General features: G+C 41.8%; 3 protein-coding genes across 16 annotated transcripts in view; 2 read left to right on the top strand and 1 right to left on the bottom strand.

Annotated features, from left to right (window-relative positions):
- The first annotated feature begins 1,075 nt into the window (after positions 1 to 1,075).
- Positions 1,076 to 3,551, top strand: LOC135104704 (uncharacterized). Of its 2 annotated transcripts, XM_064012225.1 has the most exons (5): positions 1,077 to 1,676; positions 2,081 to 2,258; positions 2,435 to 2,611; positions 3,005 to 3,143; positions 3,304 to 3,551. In XM_064012225.1, exons 1-5 carry the CDS (start codon positions 1,433 to 1,435, stop codon positions 3,376 to 3,378), a joined length of 813 nt encoding a protein of 270 aa, XP_063868295.1. In that variant the 5' UTR covers positions 1,077 to 1,432; the 3' UTR covers positions 3,379 to 3,551. The 2 variants fall into 2 exon arrangements, with proteins under 2 accessions (XP_063868296.1, XP_063868295.1); XM_064012226.1 differs by lacking the exon at positions 2,081 to 2,258 and having other exon boundaries at positions 1,076 to 1,676.
- Positions 3,552 to 4,111: 560 nt separating this feature from the next.
- LOC135105205 (L-threonine 3-dehydrogenase-like) lies at positions 4,112 to 13,593 on the top strand. Of its 5 annotated transcripts, none has more exons than XM_064013309.1 (10): positions 4,112 to 4,250; positions 6,990 to 7,120; positions 8,058 to 8,139; positions 8,859 to 8,974; positions 9,143 to 9,302; positions 9,431 to 9,538; positions 10,223 to 10,314; positions 11,102 to 11,215; positions 11,715 to 11,824; positions 12,614 to 13,593. In XM_064013309.1, exons 2-10 carry the CDS (start codon positions 7,001 to 7,003, stop codon positions 12,774 to 12,776), a joined length of 1,065 nt encoding a protein of 354 aa, XP_063869379.1. In that variant the 5' UTR covers positions 4,112 to 4,250; positions 6,990 to 7,000; the 3' UTR covers positions 12,777 to 13,593. The 5 variants fall into 5 exon arrangements, with proteins under 5 accessions (XP_063869379.1, XP_063869382.1, XP_063869380.1 ...); XM_064013312.1 differs by having other exon boundaries at positions 4,116 to 4,250; positions 7,000 to 7,120; XM_064013310.1 differs by having other exon boundaries at positions 4,123 to 4,250; positions 6,961 to 7,120.
- Positions 13,035 to 22,816, bottom strand: part of LOC135105202 (nucleobindin-2-like) — a 12,398-nt gene continuing 2,616 nt past the window's right edge. Inside the window, exons 1-11 of one of the 9 annotated variants that reach the window (XM_064013292.1) lie at positions 22,583 to 22,600; positions 22,265 to 22,365; positions 21,678 to 21,822; positions 20,854 to 20,961; positions 20,289 to 20,510; positions 19,555 to 19,764; positions 19,331 to 19,397; positions 18,880 to 19,060; positions 17,930 to 18,086; positions 16,584 to 16,937; positions 13,035 to 16,001 (exon numbers count right to left, since the gene is read on the bottom strand). In XM_064013292.1, coding sequence (XP_063869362.1) covers positions 15,618 to 16,001; positions 16,584 to 16,937; positions 17,930 to 18,086; positions 18,880 to 19,060; positions 19,331 to 19,397; positions 19,555 to 19,764; positions 20,289 to 20,510; positions 20,854 to 20,961; positions 21,678 to 21,821 — 1,827 coding nt within the window. In that variant the 5' untranslated portion in view covers position 21,822; positions 22,265 to 22,365; positions 22,583 to 22,600 and the 3' untranslated portion in view covers positions 13,035 to 15,617. Of the gene's footprint in view, positions 16,002 to 16,583; positions 16,938 to 17,929; positions 18,087 to 18,879; positions 19,061 to 19,330; positions 19,398 to 19,554; positions 19,765 to 20,288; positions 20,511 to 20,853; positions 20,962 to 21,677; positions 21,823 to 22,082; positions 22,243 to 22,264; positions 22,372 to 22,582; positions 22,601 to 22,816 lie in introns of those variants that run through there. The other 8 variants (XM_064013293.1, XM_064013294.1, XM_064013290.1 and 5 more) reach the window with 8 other exon arrangements.

Genomic DNA, 22,816 nt, shown 5'->3' with positions numbered 1-22,816 from the left:
AGCTAGTTATATTTGCCGCTTGTGTTATAAGTTGGCTTCTCTGGTCCTCATATCTATCACACTTTACTACTGCATGTTCTGTCGTCTCGTTCCCTTACTCCCTCACAGTTCCTCCTGCAGGTTACAGGTGCCTTAAGATAAACACTTTCGCCAGGCCTTCAGAACGGCAACTTCTGTAGGGGGGGAGGAGGAGCAAAACAAGCAGTTAACATCTTGTACAAACTATCATCTATGCTTAACATGAATTCCTACGTACTGCTTTTATTCTTCTATTTCACCTTCTCCTCCTGCTACTCCTCCTCTTCCTCCTCACCCTCCTTCTTCCTTCCCCTAATTCGGTTCAGCGTCGCCGTAATGGAATTAGCGGTCAGGTGAATGGTTCCGTCTCCCGTTTTCTTTACGAGCTTGTAAGGGGGACTTCCGTATCCGGCTTAGAGAGAGAGAGAGAGAGAGAGAGAGAGAGAGAGAGAGAGGAGGGGGCGATGCTGAGAGAAGGAAGAGAGAAAGGAAATAGGAGAGAGAAGGAAGGAAGAGAGGAAGAGAGGAGATAGGAGAATAAAGAAAGAAGAGAAAGAAGAGGAAAGAAAATAATGAAAGAAGATAAAAAAAGAGGAATAAGGAAAAGTGAATAAAAGAAAGAAGGAAGGAGGAGAGAGGAGATAAGAAAGAAGAGAGACATGATAAAGAAAGAAGGGAGAGGAGAATTGAGAAGAAAGAAGGAAAGATGAGAGAGGATAAAGAAATAAAGACGAAAGAAGAAATAATGAATGGAGAGGAGAAGAGAGAAGAAAGAAGGAAGAAACAAGAAAGAAGAAAGAAAGGAGGGAGAGAGGATGGAAAGAAGCAAAGGAGAGAAGAAAAAGAGGGAAGGAAGGAAGAGAAGGAGGAGGAGAAGGAAGAAAGAAGAAAAGGAGAAGAGAGGATAGAGAAGGGAGGGAGAAAGGACATATAAAAAAGGATGAAGAAATGGGAAGGGACGGAGAAGAAAGAAAGAAAGAAGAGAGAGGAAAGAAAGAAAGAAGGAAGTGAGGGAGGGAAGGAAGCAGGAGCATATTTAAGCCGTCCTTACCAACGCGCGCTTGCATTACACTAGCGAACAGGTGAGTGGCGTGACATTACCTGGCCTGTTACCTGCCTGGAGGTGACGGCGGGGCTGAATCAGTGACTCTTGCGGAGGTGGTGATTGTGGTGGTGCTGTGGTGCCTGTGTGGTAGAAGTAGTAGTAGTAGTAGTAGTAGTAGTAGTAGTAGTAGTAGTAGTAGTAGTAGTAGTAGCAGACCTAGAAAAAAGTAATAGGTAATAAGCAGCAGCAACAACATCAGCAGCAGTAGCAGCAGCAGCAGCAGCAGCAGCAGTAGTAGTATTAGTAGTAGTAGTAGTAGCAGCACCACCACCACCACCACCATAACCACCACCAGCATCACCACCAAGGATGAGAAACAATATGTACCCTCCCGTCTTTCACCACCACACCACCACCACTACCACCACCACCACCACCACTACCACCCCAGCATGGCCGTGTTGGTGTCACCGCGCTGGAGGATGGCCCACGAAGTCTCCCTCCCGACGGGGCAGCAGCAAGGGGATGGCCTCCGCTACCTGTCCGTCGTGCAGCTGCTCTTCATCTCCTCCATCCCCCTCAGGAACCTCACGGCGCCTCCCCGACCCGCACAGTGAGTCCGTAGTAGTGGTGGTGGTGGTGGGTGGTGATGGTAGTGGTGGTAAGATGTGTGTGTGTGTGTGTTTGTGGATGGGGTCTCTCTCTCTCTCTCTCTCTCTCTCTCTCTCTCTCTCTCTCTCTCTCTCTCTCTCTCTCTCTCTCTCTGACATCTCCATTCCCTCCTTCAGCGTTTCCTTCACCCCACCTTCACCCTCTCTGTCACTTATTTTTTTTCCTTCGCCGCCTCCGTCACCCCCATCCTCTCATTTTCTTCTTCACCGTCTCCTTCATCTCCTTTCACTGTTCTCCTCATCATCTAATTCCTTCCTTCTTTCTTCTATTCCTTCCTTCACGCTCTCTTTCATCATCCCCACCTTCTAACTACCATCCTCTCACACCGTTCACCGCCTCCCCCAGCCATGGCGTCCCCTGAGCCGCTTCTGTCCCGCCCCTTCTGGAAAGTGACCAACACCCTGGCGCTCCCCATTCGAAGTGACGAAGACGGCGACGGGGCTCCCTCCCTGCGCTCCATCGTCTCCCTGTCCCTCCCTGTCACCATCTTTCTCGACGTGCTGCTAGGAGAGGCGGCGACGAGGTAACAGGAGAGAGAGAGAGAGAGAGAGAGAGAGAGAGAGAGAGAGAGAGAGAGAGAGAGAGAGAGAGAGAGAGAGAGAGAGAATGTACGGAAGGAAAGGTACTACTACTATTATTACATTCTGCATTCCTTAATTCCTTCCTTTTTTCCTTACCCTTCTTCTACGCCTCCCTCAGCACCACAAGCAGGAGTCTCGGGGAGGACCAGGCGGGGATCTTCCGGGCCCTAGAGGACTCTCTGACTGGCGTGGGCGTGGATGGGCGCGCGTGTCTCCTCCGCCTCATCTGCCACCTTCAGACCAGACCCATTGGACAGTATACAGTTGTGGGAGAGGTGTTAATGCTGCTGTTTACGTGAGTGCTGTTGTGCTGGTAGTAGTAGTAGTAGTAGTAGTAGTAGTAGTGGTGGTGGTGGTGGTGGAAGGAAGGAGGAGGAGGAGGAGGAAAAGTTTTTGAGGTTTTCAAGTACTTTCATGGCTCTATTGGTGAAAGTTATTGAGGTTTTCAAGTGTTTTCATGGCTCTAGTGAGAGTTACTATAGTTTTCAAGTGTTTTTCGTGAATCTAGTGATGCTTCAAGAGGTTCTAGTGGAAGTCACAGTAGTCTTCAAATGTGTTTTCATGATTAACAATAATAAACAAGCTCTCTATACCATTAGTGCTAAGAACTCTCTCTCTCTCTCTCTCTCTCTCTCTCTCTCTCTCTCTCTCTCTCTCTCTCTCTCTCTCTCTCTCTCTCACCCAGCAGACCGAAACGCGAGACCAGTGACTTCCTGAAGGAGTACCAGGAGGCGGAGATGGCGGGGCTGGATGGCGCCGACTGCTCCATGCTCTACCCCTCCTGTCCCTTCTCCCTGCCGCGCTCTCTGCTGCCCGCTCTGTACGAGGTAAGGGTGCCTGGCAGAGGGGGAGAGAGAGTAGTGATAGCAGTAGTAGTAGTGATAATTTTGTCTTCTCTTCGTTTCTTCTTGTTTTTTTTTTTTTACATAACCTAACTAACCTAACAACCTATCCTAACTTGACTTAACCTGACTCTCCCTCCTTCAGGACTCCCCAGGCGCTCCCAGCACGTCCTCCAGTCGCCCTCGTGACCTCGCCCTGCCTGCTGTGGTCTTCAACTGACTCATCCGGCGGGAGAAGGGCCCTAGTCACTCAGAGCCTGTTAGGGTTGGCTTATTACGCTGTTACTGGTGATTAAGCTAGCAGTGGCCAGGGCTTGTGATATATGTTGTCACGATTATGCTGTATTATGCTGTTATATGCTTTGATATGGGAGTAAACGTGAGAAAATGCTATTATGGTGAGTTTGTTTGCCCTAGAGAGGGAATGTGAGGTAGAATAATGATTGTTCTCTCTCTCTCTCTCTCTCTCTCTCTCTCTCTCTCTCTCTCTCTCTCTCTCTCTCTCTCTCTCTCTCTCTCATATGTATATAAATGGTTTCGAGACCCTTATTACCTGGGTATCTGCCTCACTACCAAATGTCTTGCTCCCCTACTGCTGTCATTACTGATCGGAGGCAGATACTGTTAGAAAGCTTAACTAGTAGATTATCAGCCGTGAAAATATTGTCTAGCCATTGGGTTTTGTGATGGTAAAAATGTGCATCATCCATTGATCTCAATATGTAATTTGAGATGTGTTGAATTACCTCTTACCCAAAGTCTTGTACTGCGTTATTAATTTTGTACATTTTTTTTTTTTTATGTAAAGAGAATAGTTTATTTACTGCAAAACATGTTAAAATAAGTAAGTGTACTTTCATTTTTGTCAGAAAACAGAATATATGTATCTGACACGCTAACAAAAGTTTGCGTCGAGGGAATGGCCTGACAGCAAACACTGACCACTTCAACTGTAGCATTTTATCTCGGGAACGCGATAAGCTGAGTCACGTAACCCTGTCTCCCATGAACTGCCACTCACCGGCCACCCGGCGCACGCTGCACTGCTGCACTACTCGTTGCTTAACATCTGTTGGATCCTCTCGCTTTTGGGTAAATATTCCTCTATGTTTTCTCACCGCCTTTAGCAATAAAAGAGGGAAAAGTGTGAACACTCCGCATGCTCAGGAGATAATTTGCTGAAGGCAATATTAAGGCTGAAAAATAAAAAGATCCCACTGTTGACACAACCCCTCTGAGGTTTGTTATACAACAGACACTTATGAGGCAGTGGTGCGTGAAGGCCGCCACGCACACTGACAGGACAGCAGCCACAGCATTGATTGCTCACCACCGTACACAAAACACATCCTCGTCGCCTCTCCAGTAATCACGATTCGGTAATAACTTTTGACACAAGAGTCGTAATATTTGAAACATACGAGTAGATATTTTACAATAGAGATTATCGACAATTCAGAGCTGGCTTAAATTACTTTAAGTGTCGTCATCCCCAGTGAATAAAATATCATACCAACACCCCACTGTGCTGGCTAGAGCTCCATATTAAGATAACTGACTAAAAATTATTATAAAGTTGTAAAAAAGATTCTATTGCAGTAACAGTAGTAGTAGTAGTAGTAGTAGTAGTAGTAGTAGTAGTAGTAGTGGTGGTGGTAGCAATTGTAGTAATATGAGGAGGAGGAGGAGGAGGATGAGGAGGAAGAATTCTATTGCAGTAACAGTAGTAATAGTAGTAGTAGTAGTAGTAGTGGTGGTGGTCGTGGTGGTGGTGGTGGTGGTGGTAGCAATTGCAGTAATAGGAGGAGGAAGAGGAAGAAAGGAGGTATGAATGGGTTCGCTAGCTTTACTACAGTGCTGTATGTGGGTGCCGGGCCTGCATGGTGCGGCACTGGTTCCTGGCATTGGAGCGGCCCTGCGTGGTGGGTTTCGGCATGTATTTGGGTAGAATACGTGTTTTTTTTTTTTTTTGGGGGGAAGGGTTTTTTTTTATAGAAGTAAAGGATTTTTTTTTTGTGCGTGTGTGTGTATGCGTTTCTTGGAAGGGAATTGTCTGGTTCTGGGATGTTTTAGGAGAGAAAGAGATGTTTTTTCTTTGTTTTTGGGGTATTTATTGAAGGGAAAATTGTTTCTAGGTGTTTTTGAGTGTTTGTGAGTGATGTCTTACCCTGTCTTTCATTGTACAGATGGTGATGTAGCGTGTGTGTGTGTGTGTGTGTGTGTGTGTGTGTGCTTCCCTTTTTTTCATTGTAAATTTACAGCCAGAATACTTAACAGTTAGAGAGGAAGGAGAATTACTGGGGGGCCCTCCTGTTCCCTCCCTCCCTCACGTCCTTCGTATGTATATCGCCAAAAGCATTCTGCCTTTTGTAGTGAGTGCACAGCCAATACAGTTACATCTAGAAATTTCAGATGAATTGGAGATGATACTTTCCATGTAACCTCAGTAGACTCAGAGAGAGAGAGAGAGAGAGAGAGAGAGAGAGAGAGAGAGAGAGCACGCGCTGAAGACTCTCTCAGTAGAATTTTATGCCGTCTTTACACATATGAAGGCAGTTGTCCTCTTCCACCACCACAACCACCATCTACTACTACTACTACTACTACTACTACTGCTGATATATAATCTACTACATAACTTCAGTCCACTTGATGACAGGTGCGTAATTCATATATTTGTAGACTGTCAGGTTGGCGTGGGGGGAAATGGAAAAATGAGTAGTGGAGTTAATCTTACACGGTTTCTATCTATTACTCTCCTTCATACTTCCCTTTTCACTTACTTTTTATCAGTATTTCTACATTCTTCCCACCTCCCTCGACTTTTTATCCCATATATCGCCATATCGCTAGCCAGGCGTGACCAACGTGCGAGAAAAGTATGTGGATGTAAAATGACGAATCAGTCTTTCCACTTGTTTGCTGTGTTACTAATGGTCACATACATAATAAAATGGATATGTTTATTTTATCTTCCTCCCATTCCGGAACAAAAGTGGGAACTACCGGAAAGAGCCTTGTGGAACGCTTAGGGCATGGACTCGTTGAGAAGGGCGAAGTGACATGAAGTGAGCGTGACTTTAGCGTCAAGCAGTGGTTCTCAAACTTTTTCATGAGCGACCCTATTTGGAACATTTCATTCCTTCGCGACTCAGAGTAAAGCAAAGAGAAAGAAAATGTACAATGATATATATACACTTTATTTTGGAAAAAAAATAAATAATGTGTACAGCTTGTGTACAGCAGTCTGAGACACCATTACGTGGGGCCCAGGAGGAGGGAGGTGGGGGGAAGATGAACATACATAACAAAAGTAATTTGTGGTTAAAGAAGAATAATTCAATTAAGTAACTGAAATACACTGAAACACTGAAAGCATGATAATGTATCTGTGTCCCTGCGACCTATCAAAATTGATCTCGCGATCCACTCGCGACCCAAAGTTGGGTCGCGACCCATAGTTTGAGAACCACTGGGCCGTAAAGTATAGTGTTCCTGCCCAGCGGCCAACACTACTAGTGACTCATTAGGCGAAAAAGACGTGTTGCCGTCCTACCTGATGCGTTTTGTTTAAAAATAAAGTATTACTTCGGTAAACAAACCCTAAGAATATCAAACGACCTTACCATAAATATGTAGTGTATCTAGTGTTTATAGTTGCTAGGTCTGAAGATAGGTGCAGATTCTTCAGTTACTGTAAGATATTAGGGTACTTAGCACCACTTATAACTACCATACTTCAGTAAAGCCACAAGGACTCCAGCTTGTTTCCCTTAGGGGCTCCTACTTTTCCCATTATTAGATATTGTATAATAGCAACATGAACCCCAGCCCCCTCCAGGATGGCTCTACCCACTGAGATGACCTGCCTGGTGAAGGAAGAGGCAACAGAGGGGTATGAACTAGTAAGGCGTCTCGTGCCCACACCAGGCCCCGGGGACGTCATCATCAAGGTGGACAGAGTAAGTTGCTGCACACATCTATACTTCATTGGGATGCACTTCTCGCCTCATCACTTTTACTAGTGTCATCCCTACACACATCTATACTCTAGGATACACTAAAATGTCACTTTCATTAATCTCATCACCACACATCTATACTCAAGGATGCAATAATGTGTTGCTTTCACTAATCTCATCACTACACACATTTATACTCTAAGATCTACTAATTTGGTCACTTTTATTGTCACCTCAACACATTTATTATATTCTAGGATCCACTTCTTAACTCTAGTCACTTCCACAATGCCATCAGTCTCTCATCTTGCTTCCTGGTTAAGAAATTGCCCTCACATTAATGAACTAGATGAAGCTAAATCTAATCTAGCACTCTGATGGAAACACTAATGTTATTTCAATATCATCCAATTATTATGACATTCCACATCACATGATTCATCTTAAATCTCCAGTCTACTGTTTTTCTTAAAGTTCTGTTCACCTCTCAGTAATGTTAATGAGAGACATAATTACCTATGTCCTACATTTCAGGAGAGTGTACTACATATGTGGTGTTCATATGTATGTTGATAGAAATATATACTAAAGTAAATTTATGAGAAAAAATAAATGAATAAAAAATTATAATGGTTGAATAAAAAGGCATTAATTGAGTGAATTGTATTGAGTTGTCAAAAATGTGATCAATTAATGTAAATTTTAAAACCTGTTCTCACATGTAAGCCTTCACAAAGTGTATGGATATAACATTTACATTTCTTTGAGGAAGTTTTGTTCTTCTCTGAATGAAGGAAGTGGATTCAAGTGACACATACAAACCTTGTCAGATCTGCATGTCTATAGAAACTCACATGAGGCAGCCTTTAATCTAGGAGTGTGAGAGTTAACCTTGATTTGTCCCACCACAGGTGTTGTCTGATAGTGTGTCTTGCAGGTCGCAATCTGTGGTTCCGACATCAACCTGTGGAAATGGAATGATGTGGCACAGGTCATTGCCACACTGCCTTTCATTCCTGGTAGGTGACTGCACTATTTGTTCATTGCAAGGAGGCCTGGGTATGTTTGAGAGCAGTGTGATTGGCATGGGTGTGGCTGAGAAGCACAGCAAAGGTGCCCCAAATAGTGATGTCATATTCAATAAAAATAATTACCAAATGAAGCAATATCTGACAAGTACCTCAACTTCTTAACTGGATGGAAGTTGCAATACATAAACGGAACAGACTCCATAATCAGGTTGTTAGTGTTGAGTCATTGGGGAGCTTTAAAAGAAGATTAAACAAATTTATGATGAGGATGACAGGTAGAAATTTCCCTTCCCTTATTGTCTTATGTTCTTATGTTATAAATACTGAAAAGTACAAGAAAAGAAAACTAGAGGATAATAATTCACTCTGATGAAGATAAAGAGTACTGTATATAGTATTATAAAGACTCAAGTCCTGACCTATGTTCATGATTGCAAATATCACATTTGAAGCCAAGACAAATAAATCAACTGAGCCTGAACAAAATAGCTTTTTGACTGCTTTGACTGCAAGTGTTTCTTGTATCTCCTGTTGCCTGAGAGCTTGGCAATTGCCCAGCCACTAGCTCATCTTGTTAATGGTACTATGGAGAGAGTAACATACATTCTCTCTCTCTCTCTCTCTCTCTCTCTCTCTCTCTCTCTCTCTCTCTCTCTCTCTCTCTCTCTCTCTCTCTCTCTCTCTCTCTCTCTTTCTTTCTCCCTCAGGACATGAAGCCACTGGGGAAGTAGTGGCAGTGGGCACAGGTGTGAGTGAGGTCAAGGTGGGTCAGCGAGTGGCAGTTGAGAACCACTTCTACTGTGGGCAATGTTACCAATGCAAGGTAAGGAAGCCCTGGCATTCCAGATGCTAACCCCAAGCCCCAATTGAAAACCAAAACAATTTATTGCTTGTCTGGTTGTGTTTGTGTCCATTGTGTAATGCTTATACTAAGTGTATATTCTTGCTGTTCATCCAGGTATGGTCATTTACTTCTATATGAATGTTACAGGAAGGCCGTGGGGACATTTGCCAGCGCATGGACCAGTATGGACATGGAAGAGGCACAATGCATGGAGGGTGTGGACAGTATTCCCTAGTGCCAGCCCGCTACTGCTACCCCCTTGCTGCACCACTCACTGCAGACCAGGCTGTCCTGCTTGAGCCTATGGGTATGTACATCACTTTTGCATAACATATTGATGTTAATTCATAAAAATGCCAACACCAAAAACAGTCTGTTCAGTAATATTACATTGCATTATAGTGGTTACAATACAGTCTCTTTGCCCCATGCCAGGAGTGGCTCACAATGCAGTGGAGGGCATCAGTGTGGCAGGCGAGGATGTGCTGGTGTTGGGCTGTGGACCAGTGGGCTTGTTTGCTATTGCCATTGCCAAGGCACTGGGTAAGTGGAGGCCTTCACCCAGTGCACTATCAGCTTTGCATGTGTGTGTGTGTGTGTGTGTGTGTGTGTGTATTACACAGTAGGCCCTTGATACATTCATATCTTGTAATACTTATGACCTGGTTATCCACAAATTGCCACAGTGAATTAGTATAATGCAAAAAATTGAAAATCTTTGTGGTGCTGTTGTTCATTATTGGCATTTTCTGTACAGCACCTTAACGTGATTTGGCCACAGAATGAATGTCAAAAATAGGAAATAACTGAGATGATGTACACAGTTATGGTAGATGCAGTGGATGCAAAAGGACATTTCTCAGTGAAAGGAGGGACAGAGTGCTGCAGTACATGAAAGAAAGGAGTGAGAGAAGAATGACACAATTAGAACATGGAAAGAGGGAATACTAACTGGATATGTGTGCCTTGTAGGGAGTCTCTTTGAGGAAACCAAGACATCAGTGGTGGTGGTGGTAGTGGTGGTGATGGTTATGATGATGATGAAGAAGGTTGTACTGAAGTTTTAATTTTCTATTCTCTGGACTTATTTTTTGTGTTTTTCATTGCTTAAATTTCATTGTTATATTAAAAGGCAACTATACTTTTCCAAGCATCCTTCTTTTTTATTGTGTGTGTGTGTGTGTGTGTGTGTGTGTGTGTGTGTGTGTGTGTGTGTGTGTATTTCAGGAGCACGGGCAGTGTACGGTGTGGACCAGGTGCATGGCAGATTGGAGCGGGCCCAGAGGATGGGTGCCTCACGAGTCATCCACACAGGAAAGGTGAGCGGCATGAGGGTGTGTCTTGTATGTCTGTATCATCCCAGTCATTTCAAAATAGTGACCTACTGTGATTATTTTTATATTTAGCAATCCTTAGAGACTTTTCTAAAGTTATAAAGGCTTATAGGTAACTTTAGAGGGCCTAATCAAATATGAAGGTGGTAATCATCAGTTGTGTAATGCACATTTCAAGCAACACACAATTCTTTATTTAAAGTCTCCTCTTACAATTTCTTTTTGTAATGCTGTGTCAGGACAGAATCATGAGCCAAAGCAGTACTAGGAATGAGGTACCTTGATACCCTATGGTCCAGTTGGTTAAGTCTTAGTTTAGTCCTCCCAGCCAGGGATTGAACCCACATCTTGCAGGCTGAAAGAACAAGCCTTAACCGACTGGACCATTAGGTGCCTCATGGCCAGTCCTATTTTTGACTTGTGTTTCTGTATGTCATGGCATTACATTTTGTACCATCACCAGCCTCAAACATCATGTAGATAAGGGTGATTAGTTCTGTGATTGTGGATTACACCCTGATGTCACAATAAAACTACACTTCACTTTGTAGTAATGCTAAATTCTGACAAAGCAGACACAGAGATGGTGTAACCTGATGCTGCACCCATCACACACCATCAAGAATTGATCACCTCTCCATTTTCCCGAGTATGAATAATACTCTGTCCAGAGATCAGAAACACTGTGCTACACTATAAAAGAAAAAGTAATATCTACTGTATGTAGAAAAAATGTGTGCATACATATCATTTTGTTATTTTCATTGTGCAGGAAGATGTGACGGAAGTCATTCAAGCACTGACTGGAGGTAATGGAATGGGGCGTATAGTGGAGGCCAGCGGGGCAGCCTCCCTGCTCAATGCTTCCTTCTCCTGGCTCAGAAAGGTGAGCACTACTGAGCTTGCTGCTGCTCTGTACATCATTTGTTTTCATGGCAATTCTTCCCCTATTTAAAGTTCCACTCTCATTGTCTTTAAAGCAGACTTGGTTAATTTAGCCATTTAAATTGAGTTCCGACAAAATAACTTGTCTATTCTGAGTTAATCACTGCTTCACTGCAGGAATAAAAATGCAGAGGGAATCTACAGTCCTCTTTCTTAGTCCCTTTTAGTTTATTTTCATATCAAAGGAAATATGGTGGTGGTGTTTATTCTTCAAACTTGGCCAACTCATGTCTTCCTAATAATCTGATAACACTAGGTCACTACTATCAAAACCACCAACAACTCTTGCTGACTAATCATGTAAATCCTTGGCATCATCTCTTCTAGTTCTTTTGTTTCCCATCACTTACTCATCTCGGACTGAACAGAAATCTGGTTTAAATTTATAATGAGTCTTAAAGTGCCTGTCCTTCCTTATTCTTCATTTCGCCTCTCCCCAGGGTGGACACATGGCACTGATTGGCCTACCCAAGGCACCCCTTCATGTGGAGAATGTACTGACTGATGTAGTGTTCAAGTCTCTCACTCTCAAAACTTTCCATGGCCGCAGGTAAGCGCTGCTGAGTGGTGTGCGTCTCAGCATAACTTTTGAATGTTTTTGAATAATATTAATGGGTAATGTGTGACCTTACTCTAACACTTGTTCCTTTTGAATGCCCTCCCTTTCCATTAAGTCCTGTTCATAGGGTGCTGTTGACCCTCACTAAATGTATCACCTGCACAAATATGAATAATATACAAAAACTTGTCTAACATATCACTAATTTGCTATTTATGAATCTGTTTTACTGGATATTGACTTTCAGTGATTAAACAAGTGAGATATGATATTCTCTTATGATAAGTCTTATCATGTCATGGCCAGGAGGACTTCCCTGAGCACAAAAAATTTGCCATGCATGACAGGCCAAAATGTAACTGCTGTCTTAAGGATGATAAGACTTAAAGACCACCTTGAGTTCCTTGAGTGAAATGGGAATGTCAGTGCTGAAGTATAGAAGAGAAAGAGGTGAGAAGAGAATGAGAGGATTAGAGCACACAAGATAGCAGTATGTACAGCTAACTCCTGGGAAGTTCTTCAGAAGATAAGTCAAATATGGATGGACAGATAGAATGAATAATATTTCAGATTGTTATTATTTGCAAGATTCTCAGCATAATGAGGGAGAGAGAGAGAGAGAGAGAGAGAGAGAGAGAGAGGGGTGGGATGGAATTCTGACCTACAACTGAACAAGGTGCCCTAAGTATACAAAAAGTTTATTTTTTACCACATGTTTTACTCACCCATCTTCTGTTAGTATCCATATAGCCTTCATCTACCACTCTCCTCCCTCTTCAGGATTTTCCACACCTGGGTGGAGTGTGAAAGGCTCCTGGCAGAAGGCAAGGTGGACATTACCCCTGTGGTTTCTCATCACCTTCCCATGAGCCAGTACCATCATGCCTTTGACCTTCTTACATCTGGCTGTGCTTCCAAGATTCTTCTTGATCCTCAAAACTGATCATCCATCACATGCTCTGCTTCTCAAGGGCATGTCCAGATGAACAGACATGATAGCAGGCAACACACACACACACACACCAAAAAGTGTGTTGGAATAATGTTAACAATATTCAGAAGTTGAAGTGAATTTGCTCTAAAAAACACTAATAAAGGAGTGATAAATGAGGCAACCATGCATGAGGCCTGGATGGACAGGTTAACATCAGCAGTAACAAAAGAATGGGGCAAATTACGTCTAGAGGTGAGGAAAATATTCTTCTTAGAGAAAGATTTTTAATATCTTGCTATACCTGTCATAATTAACAGATAACAATTCTTATAATTTCCTTTAAAAATATTTCATAAAGGTATTTAAGAAATTTTACCAACGTTGAAAAGTCTGAATTTTCTATGTACTAACACATTCATTGATAATGCCTCAGTGCTGACCATGCATTATGAAAAGATGTATTTGATTTAATCTCCAGACAAATTTCTAGTTTGGTTTCCAAGTGACCTTAGGGTGTCTGCGTACCTTCCTGGTGGTGCCTTTATCACACTCCATATCTTGATCTTATAGCTGCTCAAAACACCAAAGAAATTTTCATGTCATTCTCCTACAATATTTAATACAATACAAACAGGTGAATTAGATTTCAAGCACTATCAATCAAATAGAAAACATCATCCTGATCACTGTTTGACACTAAGAGCTTCCACCTGGAGAGCTCTCTAAGTCTTCAGGTTGCTTGTGAGTTAGTATGTACTTAATGTCTCTTTTAAATTTTAGTTGTAAAAATGTTTGATGATTTACCTAAGAAACCATGAAAATAAAATTGTACCTGATTTTTCTTATCCTTTGCTTGTTAATTGTATCAGTGATACATGTATTAAAGAAAACACCTGCCATGACTACACTTTACCCTGTGGCCAAGAGTGTGCTATATAAGAAATGTACTCTGCTCATCACACACAACACTAAGAGTTTGTCAAGACACTGCTAAGTCTCCCTTTCCCACTAACCCACTATTTATAACCCCGTAAGTAATGCACACACTGAGGCACATCACACCAATGCACCAAATAAAACTTGTGATAATTATCAGCCACCATTTTAATTACCTTGCCTTCTCAATAGTGTTTGTGGAATTAAGACATTTGAGCTGTATGTCACACTCAACATTACAATAAAGTGTGACTCTCCTATATAGGATAATACAGTACCACTGTGTAGACACTGAAGACATTTGGTTTTCAGATTTTTTAAAATACATTTTAGCACACTTGTACTGAATCATAAAATCAGTAACACAACCATAAAATACATTATTATACAAAAACTAACAAATTATCACATCACAAAACTATCCACAGTACATTAATTATTGTAACAGTAGAGTTTCGCATTAATTGGAATATGAGTGAAAAAAGAAACAAATCAAAATACTATACAAAAGAAATATTCAAAGCAAAGAAGATCAATGAGAAAGAGTATTTTAAAGAGAGCATTTAAAAAAAACAGTACAATTAACTTACAGAGAAAAAATAGTCTTAAGAAAGATCACATCATTCCCAGAGTCTTCCCTTGAAAACCAACCCAAAGAACATGAGACACTAGAGATGCTTTGTGAGATAACTTCTGTAAAATACTGAAGCATAAAAATACCTAATATTTTGTATACCACGTTACATTCTATTACACAACTGTAGATTAAAGGACTTGACATGTTCAGTCTTTATGCCGTAACATTTTCAGGTTGTACCTTCTATTAAAACAAACTGAATGAACTGCCTAAAATGAATAATTCTATAAAGATGTTAGGAGGCAAGCAATGAAAAGTTTTACTGATACATTTTGGAAGACTTAATTAATAAAATGTATATAATAATATTTTCCCAGGAAAAGCTTCAGCATGTTCATTACCAGCCTCTTGAATGGTGAATGTTATGAAGGGCATTTCAGCTTGTCTGACATGGGCTTCAGTCCACATACACATATACGTAGAGTGTATAGTAAAATGAAAGTATCCGGTGTAGCCAACACATGCATGTATACTATTAGTAATGGTAGAATTTGCTTGGGGGTATTATTCTTAATTTCCCCTCTTTAAGTTTGTCACCACCTAACATTCATTAATTCCACCAATAATGAAGTAGGTTATCCTTGTGCAGGTCTTTTATATTACCATTAAAGGACTGTTATTGTGCTTTATCAAGTGTTTAAAATTTTCTTTATTTTTCAACGTAACGAAGCGTTCCACGCTAGTTTTAACTCAAATCAGTATTGAGGTGAGATTCTGCACTTGACCAGAGAAGCAGTGTCCCAAACAGAGAGTATGATAATGGTAAGATGAAATGGAAGAAAGATGAAAGGCTTAAAATATTAAACAGTGTTCAATATTAAATTTTGTCTTTTTTTTTTTTTTTATATAGGAAGGATACTGGCCAAGGGCAACAAAAATCTACTAAAAAAAATGCCCACTGAAATGCCAGTCCCTTAAAAGAGTCAAAGCAGTGGTCAAAAATTGGTGGATAAGTGTCTTGAAACCTCCCTCTTGAAGGAATTCAAGTCATAGGAAGGTGGAAATACAGAAGCAGGCAAGGAGTTCCAGAGTTTACCAGAGAAAGGGATGAATGATTGAGAATACTGGTTAACTCTTGCATTAGAGAGGTGGACAGAATAGGGGTGAGAGAAAGAAGAAAGTCTTGTGCAGCGAGGCCGCGGAAGGAGGGGAGGCATGCAGTTAGCAAGATCAGTCCAGTCTGACTGGATTACCAGAATAGTTAAGTTATTTCAAAACAATCCATCTTGGTGATCTGGAAGGTGATGCAATGATTCATTGGGAAGGAGAGTATTGCCTTAATGATGGGCCGCAGCAGGCTGAGGCGGCTGGGCTGCCACCCCCTGTCCTGCTACAGGCTGTGGAGGCTGAGGAACCTGCCCTGCCACAGGTGCCTTCATCACTTCAGGATGCTGACCTTGAACAACCTGGCCAGGCACTCCCTGAACCTGGCCTGGTTGTTGCTGAGCAGGAAGCCCTTGCTGAGCATTGACTGCCTGTGGTGGCTGAACCTGTGGTGGCTGAGCCTGCTGAACCTGCCCTGGCTGGGCTTGCTGAACCTGACCTGGCTGAGCTTGTTGAACCTGTGCTGGCTGAGCTTGCTGAGCCTGGGCTGGGTGAACCTGTCCAGCTTGAAGCTGTGCAGGATGAGCCTGTCCTTGCTGGGCTAGCTGGGCTGGGTCCTGTACAAACACACATACACATCAAGAAGGAATCGTAATGCTACAATCAGTATAACAGTAGACATTCAATAATTACTATTACAGGTTAACAATCCCTTATCCACATTTATAAAATCTTCATTGTTTTTCCATCCTGATAAAAATGTCTCCATTACTGAGTACAACTTGCTGTGTTTCTACATCTCTCCTCTCCCTGACGTCACTCATTATATTAAGTTAGTATTATAAGGACATGATTTTGTTTGGTGAGCAGTGCTTTCTGACCAGTCTGCTCCTTGAAATTTAGTTTCATGAGCAAGCAGTGAATTCCTTAGAAGCTATTTTTGCTCATATGTTTTCAGTGATACCACATTATAAAGAACTGGTATCACAGGATAACTACAGAGCTTGTAGTATGTAAATGCATCATGTTCCAAAAATCTGAAATCTGTAACACTTAAGTCCCAAGTATATTGAGTACGGGATCCTTAACCTGTAGTCTACATAGTCAAGGGCATGATAACCACCACACAATCATGTTTGGACTCTACAGGCACTGGCACACTGACACACCAACACAAACAAAGCAATGGTGCTACACACCTTGCTAGAATACTGCACCTGCTGAGGCACTGCCTGATATCCTTGAGGTGGTGCCTGATGGCTTTGGGGTACTGCCTGATAACCATGTGGTACTGCTTGGTACCCCTGTGGTACTGCTTGGTACCCCTGTGGTACTGCTTGGTACCCTTGTGGTACTGCTTGGTACCCCTGTGGTACTGCTTGGTACCCCTGTGGTACTGCTTGGTACACCTGTGGTACTGTCTGGTGTGCCTGAGGTACTGCTTGGTACCCCTGCTGCAAGGTATTTGGGTGGGCTAGACCTGGGTGGGGTGCCCCCTGGTAAACAGCTGGTTGGATGGCTGGTGCCCCATGATAGCCAGGTGGGGGGGGAATCTACAGGAAAATAACACATGCAACAAGCTTATCACACAACCTCCACCAGTGTGTGTAATTGACACAATGACAAATGTACATAAGCAACATAAAAAAACACTATATTCATATACAGAACTTTCAAAATATCTAATAATTTGCAACTGAACACTTGTGAGCTTTGCAAAGAATGCAAAAGATCCAAAATTTGAAAGTTCTGCTACAAAAAATAAAGATTAAAAAGCAAAACAAAACATACATCAGCTGAAACAATACAGCATAATCAAAGTGCAAGAACAAGAAGCACGAAAAGCTGCAGTTACTTACTTTTAAGAAAAACAGGTGAATCAAAATAAAATGTATATGAGGTATGAGGATCTAGGACTGAGTTAGATGTGAAGAGCCACAACTCCATCACAACAGTTTTACATGCATATACTGTATCCAACAACAGATCACTGCTGATGTACTCAACTTTATGGTGATGTGGTATATTAAGTATTATAGTCATCTGTCTCACAAACATTTCTGTACTGGATGTCTGAGTATCAAGTGATGTCAAGGCAGAGGAATGGGAGTTCTGGATAAATTTCTCAGTGTTTCCATCACTCTCCAAAGCTGGGTATGAGAACCACATCGGCTAATATTTAACTCCCAATGAATGGATTCTTATGACATGATTATGAAAAGATTACCCCATCTCTAAATTTTGACATGTTACTAATCAACAACTTTGCCATTTATGTAATGGGTACAGTGAATGATTCCAAAGACACTCAGGCACTAACATCACTAACAGTCATTTGTAATTTTTGATATTTTGAATGCATGACATTTGCAAAACTCTGACCAGAGATGCCTCATACAAAAAAAAAAAAAAACTTTATCCACTCTGCCTTTGTACAACAGCAAAAACAAGACAGCAAACAATAAAATAGTCAAATACAACAAAGCAGGATCCAACAAAAGTGTAGAAGTTCAGAGAACACACAAGGAAAAAGAGGAAGCCTTACCGCTCCAGCCTCCACCAGCCTCTGAATCTCCTCGTGCCGCTGCCGCTGGTACTCCTCATATTCCTGCTGTGAGTAAAGCTCCTCCTCATCCAGCCCCTGCCACCCATTGTCCTGCTCAAAGTCTGCACGTTTTGTCTGGTCCACAAACTCCTTGAAACTGAAACAAAAGGCCATCAACAAGGAAAGTAAAGCAAAAAATAAATAAATAAATAAATAAATAAATAAATAAATAAATAAATAAATAAATAAATGAATAAAAATCTATCTATATATAAGCTGGCAATCCAATACACAGTAGCCCAGGCAAAGCACCACACCCTCATTCACACATTATTCAAACTCTTACCTCCAGCCAGATGAAGGAAAACTTAGATACCTTAATATAATGATGAGGATGCTGCATAATTTATAACTATATACATACCATATTATTATCATGCATTTTGTGATAAAAAATGTGTAATTGAAGTGTGGTTAGCAATAGTGCTATTAATTCTAGAACTTCTGATATGCAACCAATCACTCAGCAGTCCCATGAATCTTCTGCAGCAGAGTGACCATCATCTCATCAGCAACCCCTTGGCTCATGTTGCCTCAAGCCTGTGTTGCAGTGATAAGCTGAGAATAGTACAAGATACGAGTTGTGCACACAAGTCTGGAAGCTTTTATTTAGAGTGTTAACACTTTGATGCACACCCACTTACCTATTTTTCTATCACATCTGTATATGTCACTCTTATTCCTTAAATTAGTATTGATCCTCTTTCCCCAGATGCCAAGAGACTAAGATAAGAAGAAATGCTCAAGAGCTATTTATGAGCATAAATGCTTGAGTGTGGCACCTTGTCTTGGCTAGCAACCTTCACAGGGCATGTCAGCCTGGTATACTGATGACAAATGGTAACCTGATTATTGATGATGGCAAATTTTCATTAAGGCAGGAATCCTACCTAATGAGATTGTCTCTGTTTATATCAGACTCCTGGAAGACGTGTTCTCTCATGCGCTCCATCTCCTCATAGCGTTCCATCATGTCGTCCTCAGGCGCATTGGGGTCGTACATCTTGTCCAGCTCCTTTTTGAAGAGTGCCTTCACCTCTGTCTGGTCCCAGTAACCATTCCCATCCAAGTCTGAATGTGATGAAAGAGATGTATTCAAGATCACAGTGCAATACAAATTATTTCATGTAGCAGATGAGGATGCTGCTCCTTCTGTAACTGTGAGGATTTGGAAACAAAGACCTCCAAACAGGGATACTTAGTGCAAAATAACTATCTGAAAATTTATTAAATCTGTCAATTCTTTTCAGAGATCAATCTGAACTTTTACTTCTGTGTTGAGTTTGTATTACATGATGAAGCTGACTTGGCAATGGGCTGAATTTATATTGCTCAACTTACCATGAAGATGGAAGAAGGTCTTGGGATCAAAGTCTTCTGGCTGCATATGGTCCTGCTCCTCCCATACCTAGCCACAATCACAAGATTATCAGTGCTCAGCCTATGAATGTCCATTGTAAAGGAAGGTGTCACTTCAATGTTGTTCAAATGATCCAACTCAACAGCACATAAAGGATGATGATTCGTTCATATCATAATGCCCAAGTAAGTGCTTGCATCAATACCTCTTCTAGCTGCTGCTTGGAGCCTGGATGGTGAAGCTTTTCATGTTGTTTATGCTGCTTCATCTCCTGCTGGTGTTTCTCCTCAGCCTCCTTGCGGTGGGTCTCATCCAGATGCTGCAGTTCTTCCTGTCTCATATACTCTTTCTCCAACTCATATTTCTTGAATTCCTTCTTCCTCTCCTGGTCTACCTTTTCCAGGTCCTCTGTGGTCTGAGACATGTGAGGATTAGCCTTCTGTCTGATGCATGGGGTCAGCAAGGAGGGTTGGGTCCATCAACCCATGTACATATAGAGAGGCTGAAATGTGACTGGCAAGGTCACATTGGAGGTGTTCATAAACTTCAGAAGCAAACAGTTACCAGGATAGGATGAAAAAAAAAAAAAAAAAAAAAAAAAAAAAAAAAAAAAAAAAAAAAAAAAAGGAAAAGGAATGACCAAACTATTCACTAGGAAGGAATTACAAGTACAAGGCAAAAGGCCTGCAGTGTTTTGGCTTCCAGTGAAGCCCTCACTGACAGTTTGAATGCCACTCAGACTCATTACACATTACTGGTATCACAATGCTCAGCACTGACCAGTGAAGCAAGTACCTACAATTGATGAGTGCAAACATGTGATTATTCTCAGAATAAGGTTCACATTTACACTTCCAAAAAACTACTTATTGTGATTTTGAAAATATGAATAGCTATATATTCACACTATTCCCCTCTTTCCCCTCTCCCTCTCTTTACCTTGACTATAAGTTTCTTCAGGTCCTCCACCTCGAAGCGTGTGGGATTGCGATGATCAATGTGCACGGGGACCTTCAGGAGGTTGCGGTCCACCCCCACCTCCTTCTCGTGTTCCTTGACAGCAAGGTGCCGCAGCCGCTCCAACTCCCGCCGCTTCAACTCATCCAGCTTTGTCCGTACATTGTGGTCGACAAAGTGCAGCTCTCGGGCAATTTTACCTGACTGTGAAGGAAAAGAGATGATGATGATGATGATGATGATGATGATGATGATGATGATGATGATGATGATGATGATGATGATGATGATGATGATGATGATGATGAGTGTGTGTGTGTGTGTGTGTGTGTGTGTGTGTGTGTGTGTGTGTGTGTGTGTGTGTGTGTGTGTGTGTGTGTGTGTGTGTGTGTGTGTGTGTATTTGTGTGTGTTATATATTCTATGGGGAAGACCTGTCAACAACAACAATGCAACTCTTTAGAATGCTTGTCTGACACTGGGCTATGAATTATCAATAACGTGTTTGTTGAGCACACAGTTTTATCAACATTCTGTAAACCACTCACCTTAATGTCATCCACCTCAGCTGTCTCCAATTTTTTCCTGAAGGCCTGGTCACTCTCCAGGGCATTCACCACCTCTTTCAGGTACCTGCCATACTCCAGGTTCAACTCCTGCCAAGGGGACTCATAAGTATGTATCACCACTCTTCCTTGCCAGTGCTATGTCAGTTCAGATACAGATCATAAGTGAAGTACAATACTGCAATAAAACAGCCACACTACATGATTTCTACACATACGGCAACAAGACTGAATATCAACCATTTTTCTGTGAAAGCATTAATATTAGCCGAAACAGTTTTCTTTCATTAAGAAAAAAGTACCTGTGATACAACAATACATTAGTTATGATATAAATCTACTCAAAATGATTAAGTTGAAAGCAATAACATAATTAAAGATATCTTTTTTTTTTTTTCACAGGATCATGTCTGGCATATCAAGCACACACACACAAACAAATTCATAGTCATAACACTTGCTATTCTTCCCTCATGACATAACAGGAGTGTGTGCAATCCTTCAGCAACCAAACACTTTAGAGCCAAGACCCTGTACCCTCAACTTCTTGCACTGGTGTCTAAAGGAACAACTCAACACAAAACCTGTGCCTTACATTACAGTGAAATTCTCTCCTTAACTCATGTAGACACATATTTCTACATATAGTTACACACACACTGGGGCAGAGTAATTCAATTTTGGATGTAGTTTCTCTTGGTACCATTTATGAGTGTTAAATATCTGCATAACAAGAGGCATTTCTGTTCCAATTAAGTAATTGTGTGCATATTTCCCCCTTAAAGAGAACACACAGCATCACTTACCCAGTCATCTGTGCCAACTCCCTCATGTACTTCTGCAGACTTCTTCTCTTCTTCAGGTATGGGCTTCTTCTCCTTGACTGGGAGGCCCTGGGTCACCACCACCCCCACCACCACCAGCAACACTGCTATCTGCCACCTTCTCATCCTGCACAACATAACACTGGATCTTACGCCCTTGTTATATGAAAACAGCACAGGGCACACTCAGGCTTACCTACACTCACACACGGAGCAAGGTAATACACGTCCGTCTGTCACAGCTGTCTACACCTCAGTGCACAAACTAATGAATCTATCCAACTTTAATTAAAATTCACATCCTTTGCACACAAATTTCTGCCTTCCATGTACGTTATTTGCCTGATTTTGTCATATTACTGGCTTATCCCTACCCAGATAGCAAACCTTTTCACGCCGTGGGCATCCGTAATCATCTCGTCAGCAGGAAGAACCTTGAGCGACACGTCAGCCTTGCCCCAACTTCCTCTCCTCCACACTGCTCCGTCTGTTTCTCTCGCTGCCACACCACTCACGTCACTCACACCCTACGTGACTTTCAAAGAGCCTGAATCAAGAGTAACAATTACCTGTGTCAATGAGGAGCTGTATTGTGTATTGTTTTTGTTTGGTAGATACACACCAGATGCTCCACGTCAGGCGGTCTTGATCTTGGCGAGGTTGACCAGCGCTGCACCTCCAGAAGTAGTAATAATAGTTATTATTATTATTATTATTATTATTAGTAGTAGTAGTAGTAGTAGTAGTAGTAGTAGTAGTAGTAGTAGTTATTATTATTATTATTATTATTATTATTATTATTATTATTACTATGTCCACTGGCCTGCCCCAACTCATTTACACTCATCCACCCAACCACTTCCATATCCATCCACCCGTCCACTCACCTACACCAAATCCATCTGAGGAGGAGGCAGTAGACACCTGTCGAAACGATAATTACTCCCAGTGAGGTCTAAAGCACTGTTCAGGGGATGCTGTGAACTTATCATTAAACCCAGCTGTGACCTCACTGAATGTTTCCCTTTGTGTCTCACAACACAAAACTACAAGCACCTAATAACACACACACCCTTCACTCAAAAATTTTAAAATCATCATGGCGACTCCTACACCAGCCT

This window comes from Scylla paramamosain, chromosome 11 (genome assembly GCF_035594125.1).
Source record: "Scylla paramamosain isolate STU-SP2022 chromosome 11, ASM3559412v1, whole genome shotgun sequence".
Classification (NCBI taxonomy): Eukaryota; Metazoa; Arthropoda; class Malacostraca; order Decapoda; family Portunidae; genus Scylla; species Scylla paramamosain.
This window is presented reverse-complemented; position numbering and strand designations above follow the sequence as displayed.

Coding starts and splice junctions, on each gene's coding strand:
- LOC135104704 (XM_064012225.1), top strand. CDS start 1,433: ATGAGAAACAATATGTACCCTCCCGTCTTTCACCACCACACCACCACC. Junction 2,259..2,434: donor CTAGGAGAGGCGGCGACGAG/GTAACAGGAGAG, acceptor CGCCTCCCTCAG/CACCACAAGCAGGAGTCTCG. Junction 3,144..3,303: donor TGCTGCCCGCTCTGTACGAG/GTAAGGGTGCCT, acceptor TCCCTCCTTCAG/GACTCCCCAGGCGCTCCCAG.
- LOC135105205 (XM_064013309.1), top strand. CDS start 7,001: ATGGCTCTACCCACTGAGATGACCTGCCTGGTGAAGGAAGAGGCAACA. Junction 9,539..10,222: donor TGCCATTGCCAAGGCACTGG/GTAAGTGGAGGC, acceptor TGTGTATTTCAG/GAGCACGGGCAGTGTACGGT. Junction 11,216..11,714: donor CCTTCTCCTGGCTCAGAAAG/GTGAGCACTACT, acceptor GCCTCTCCCCAG/GGTGGACACATGGCACTGAT.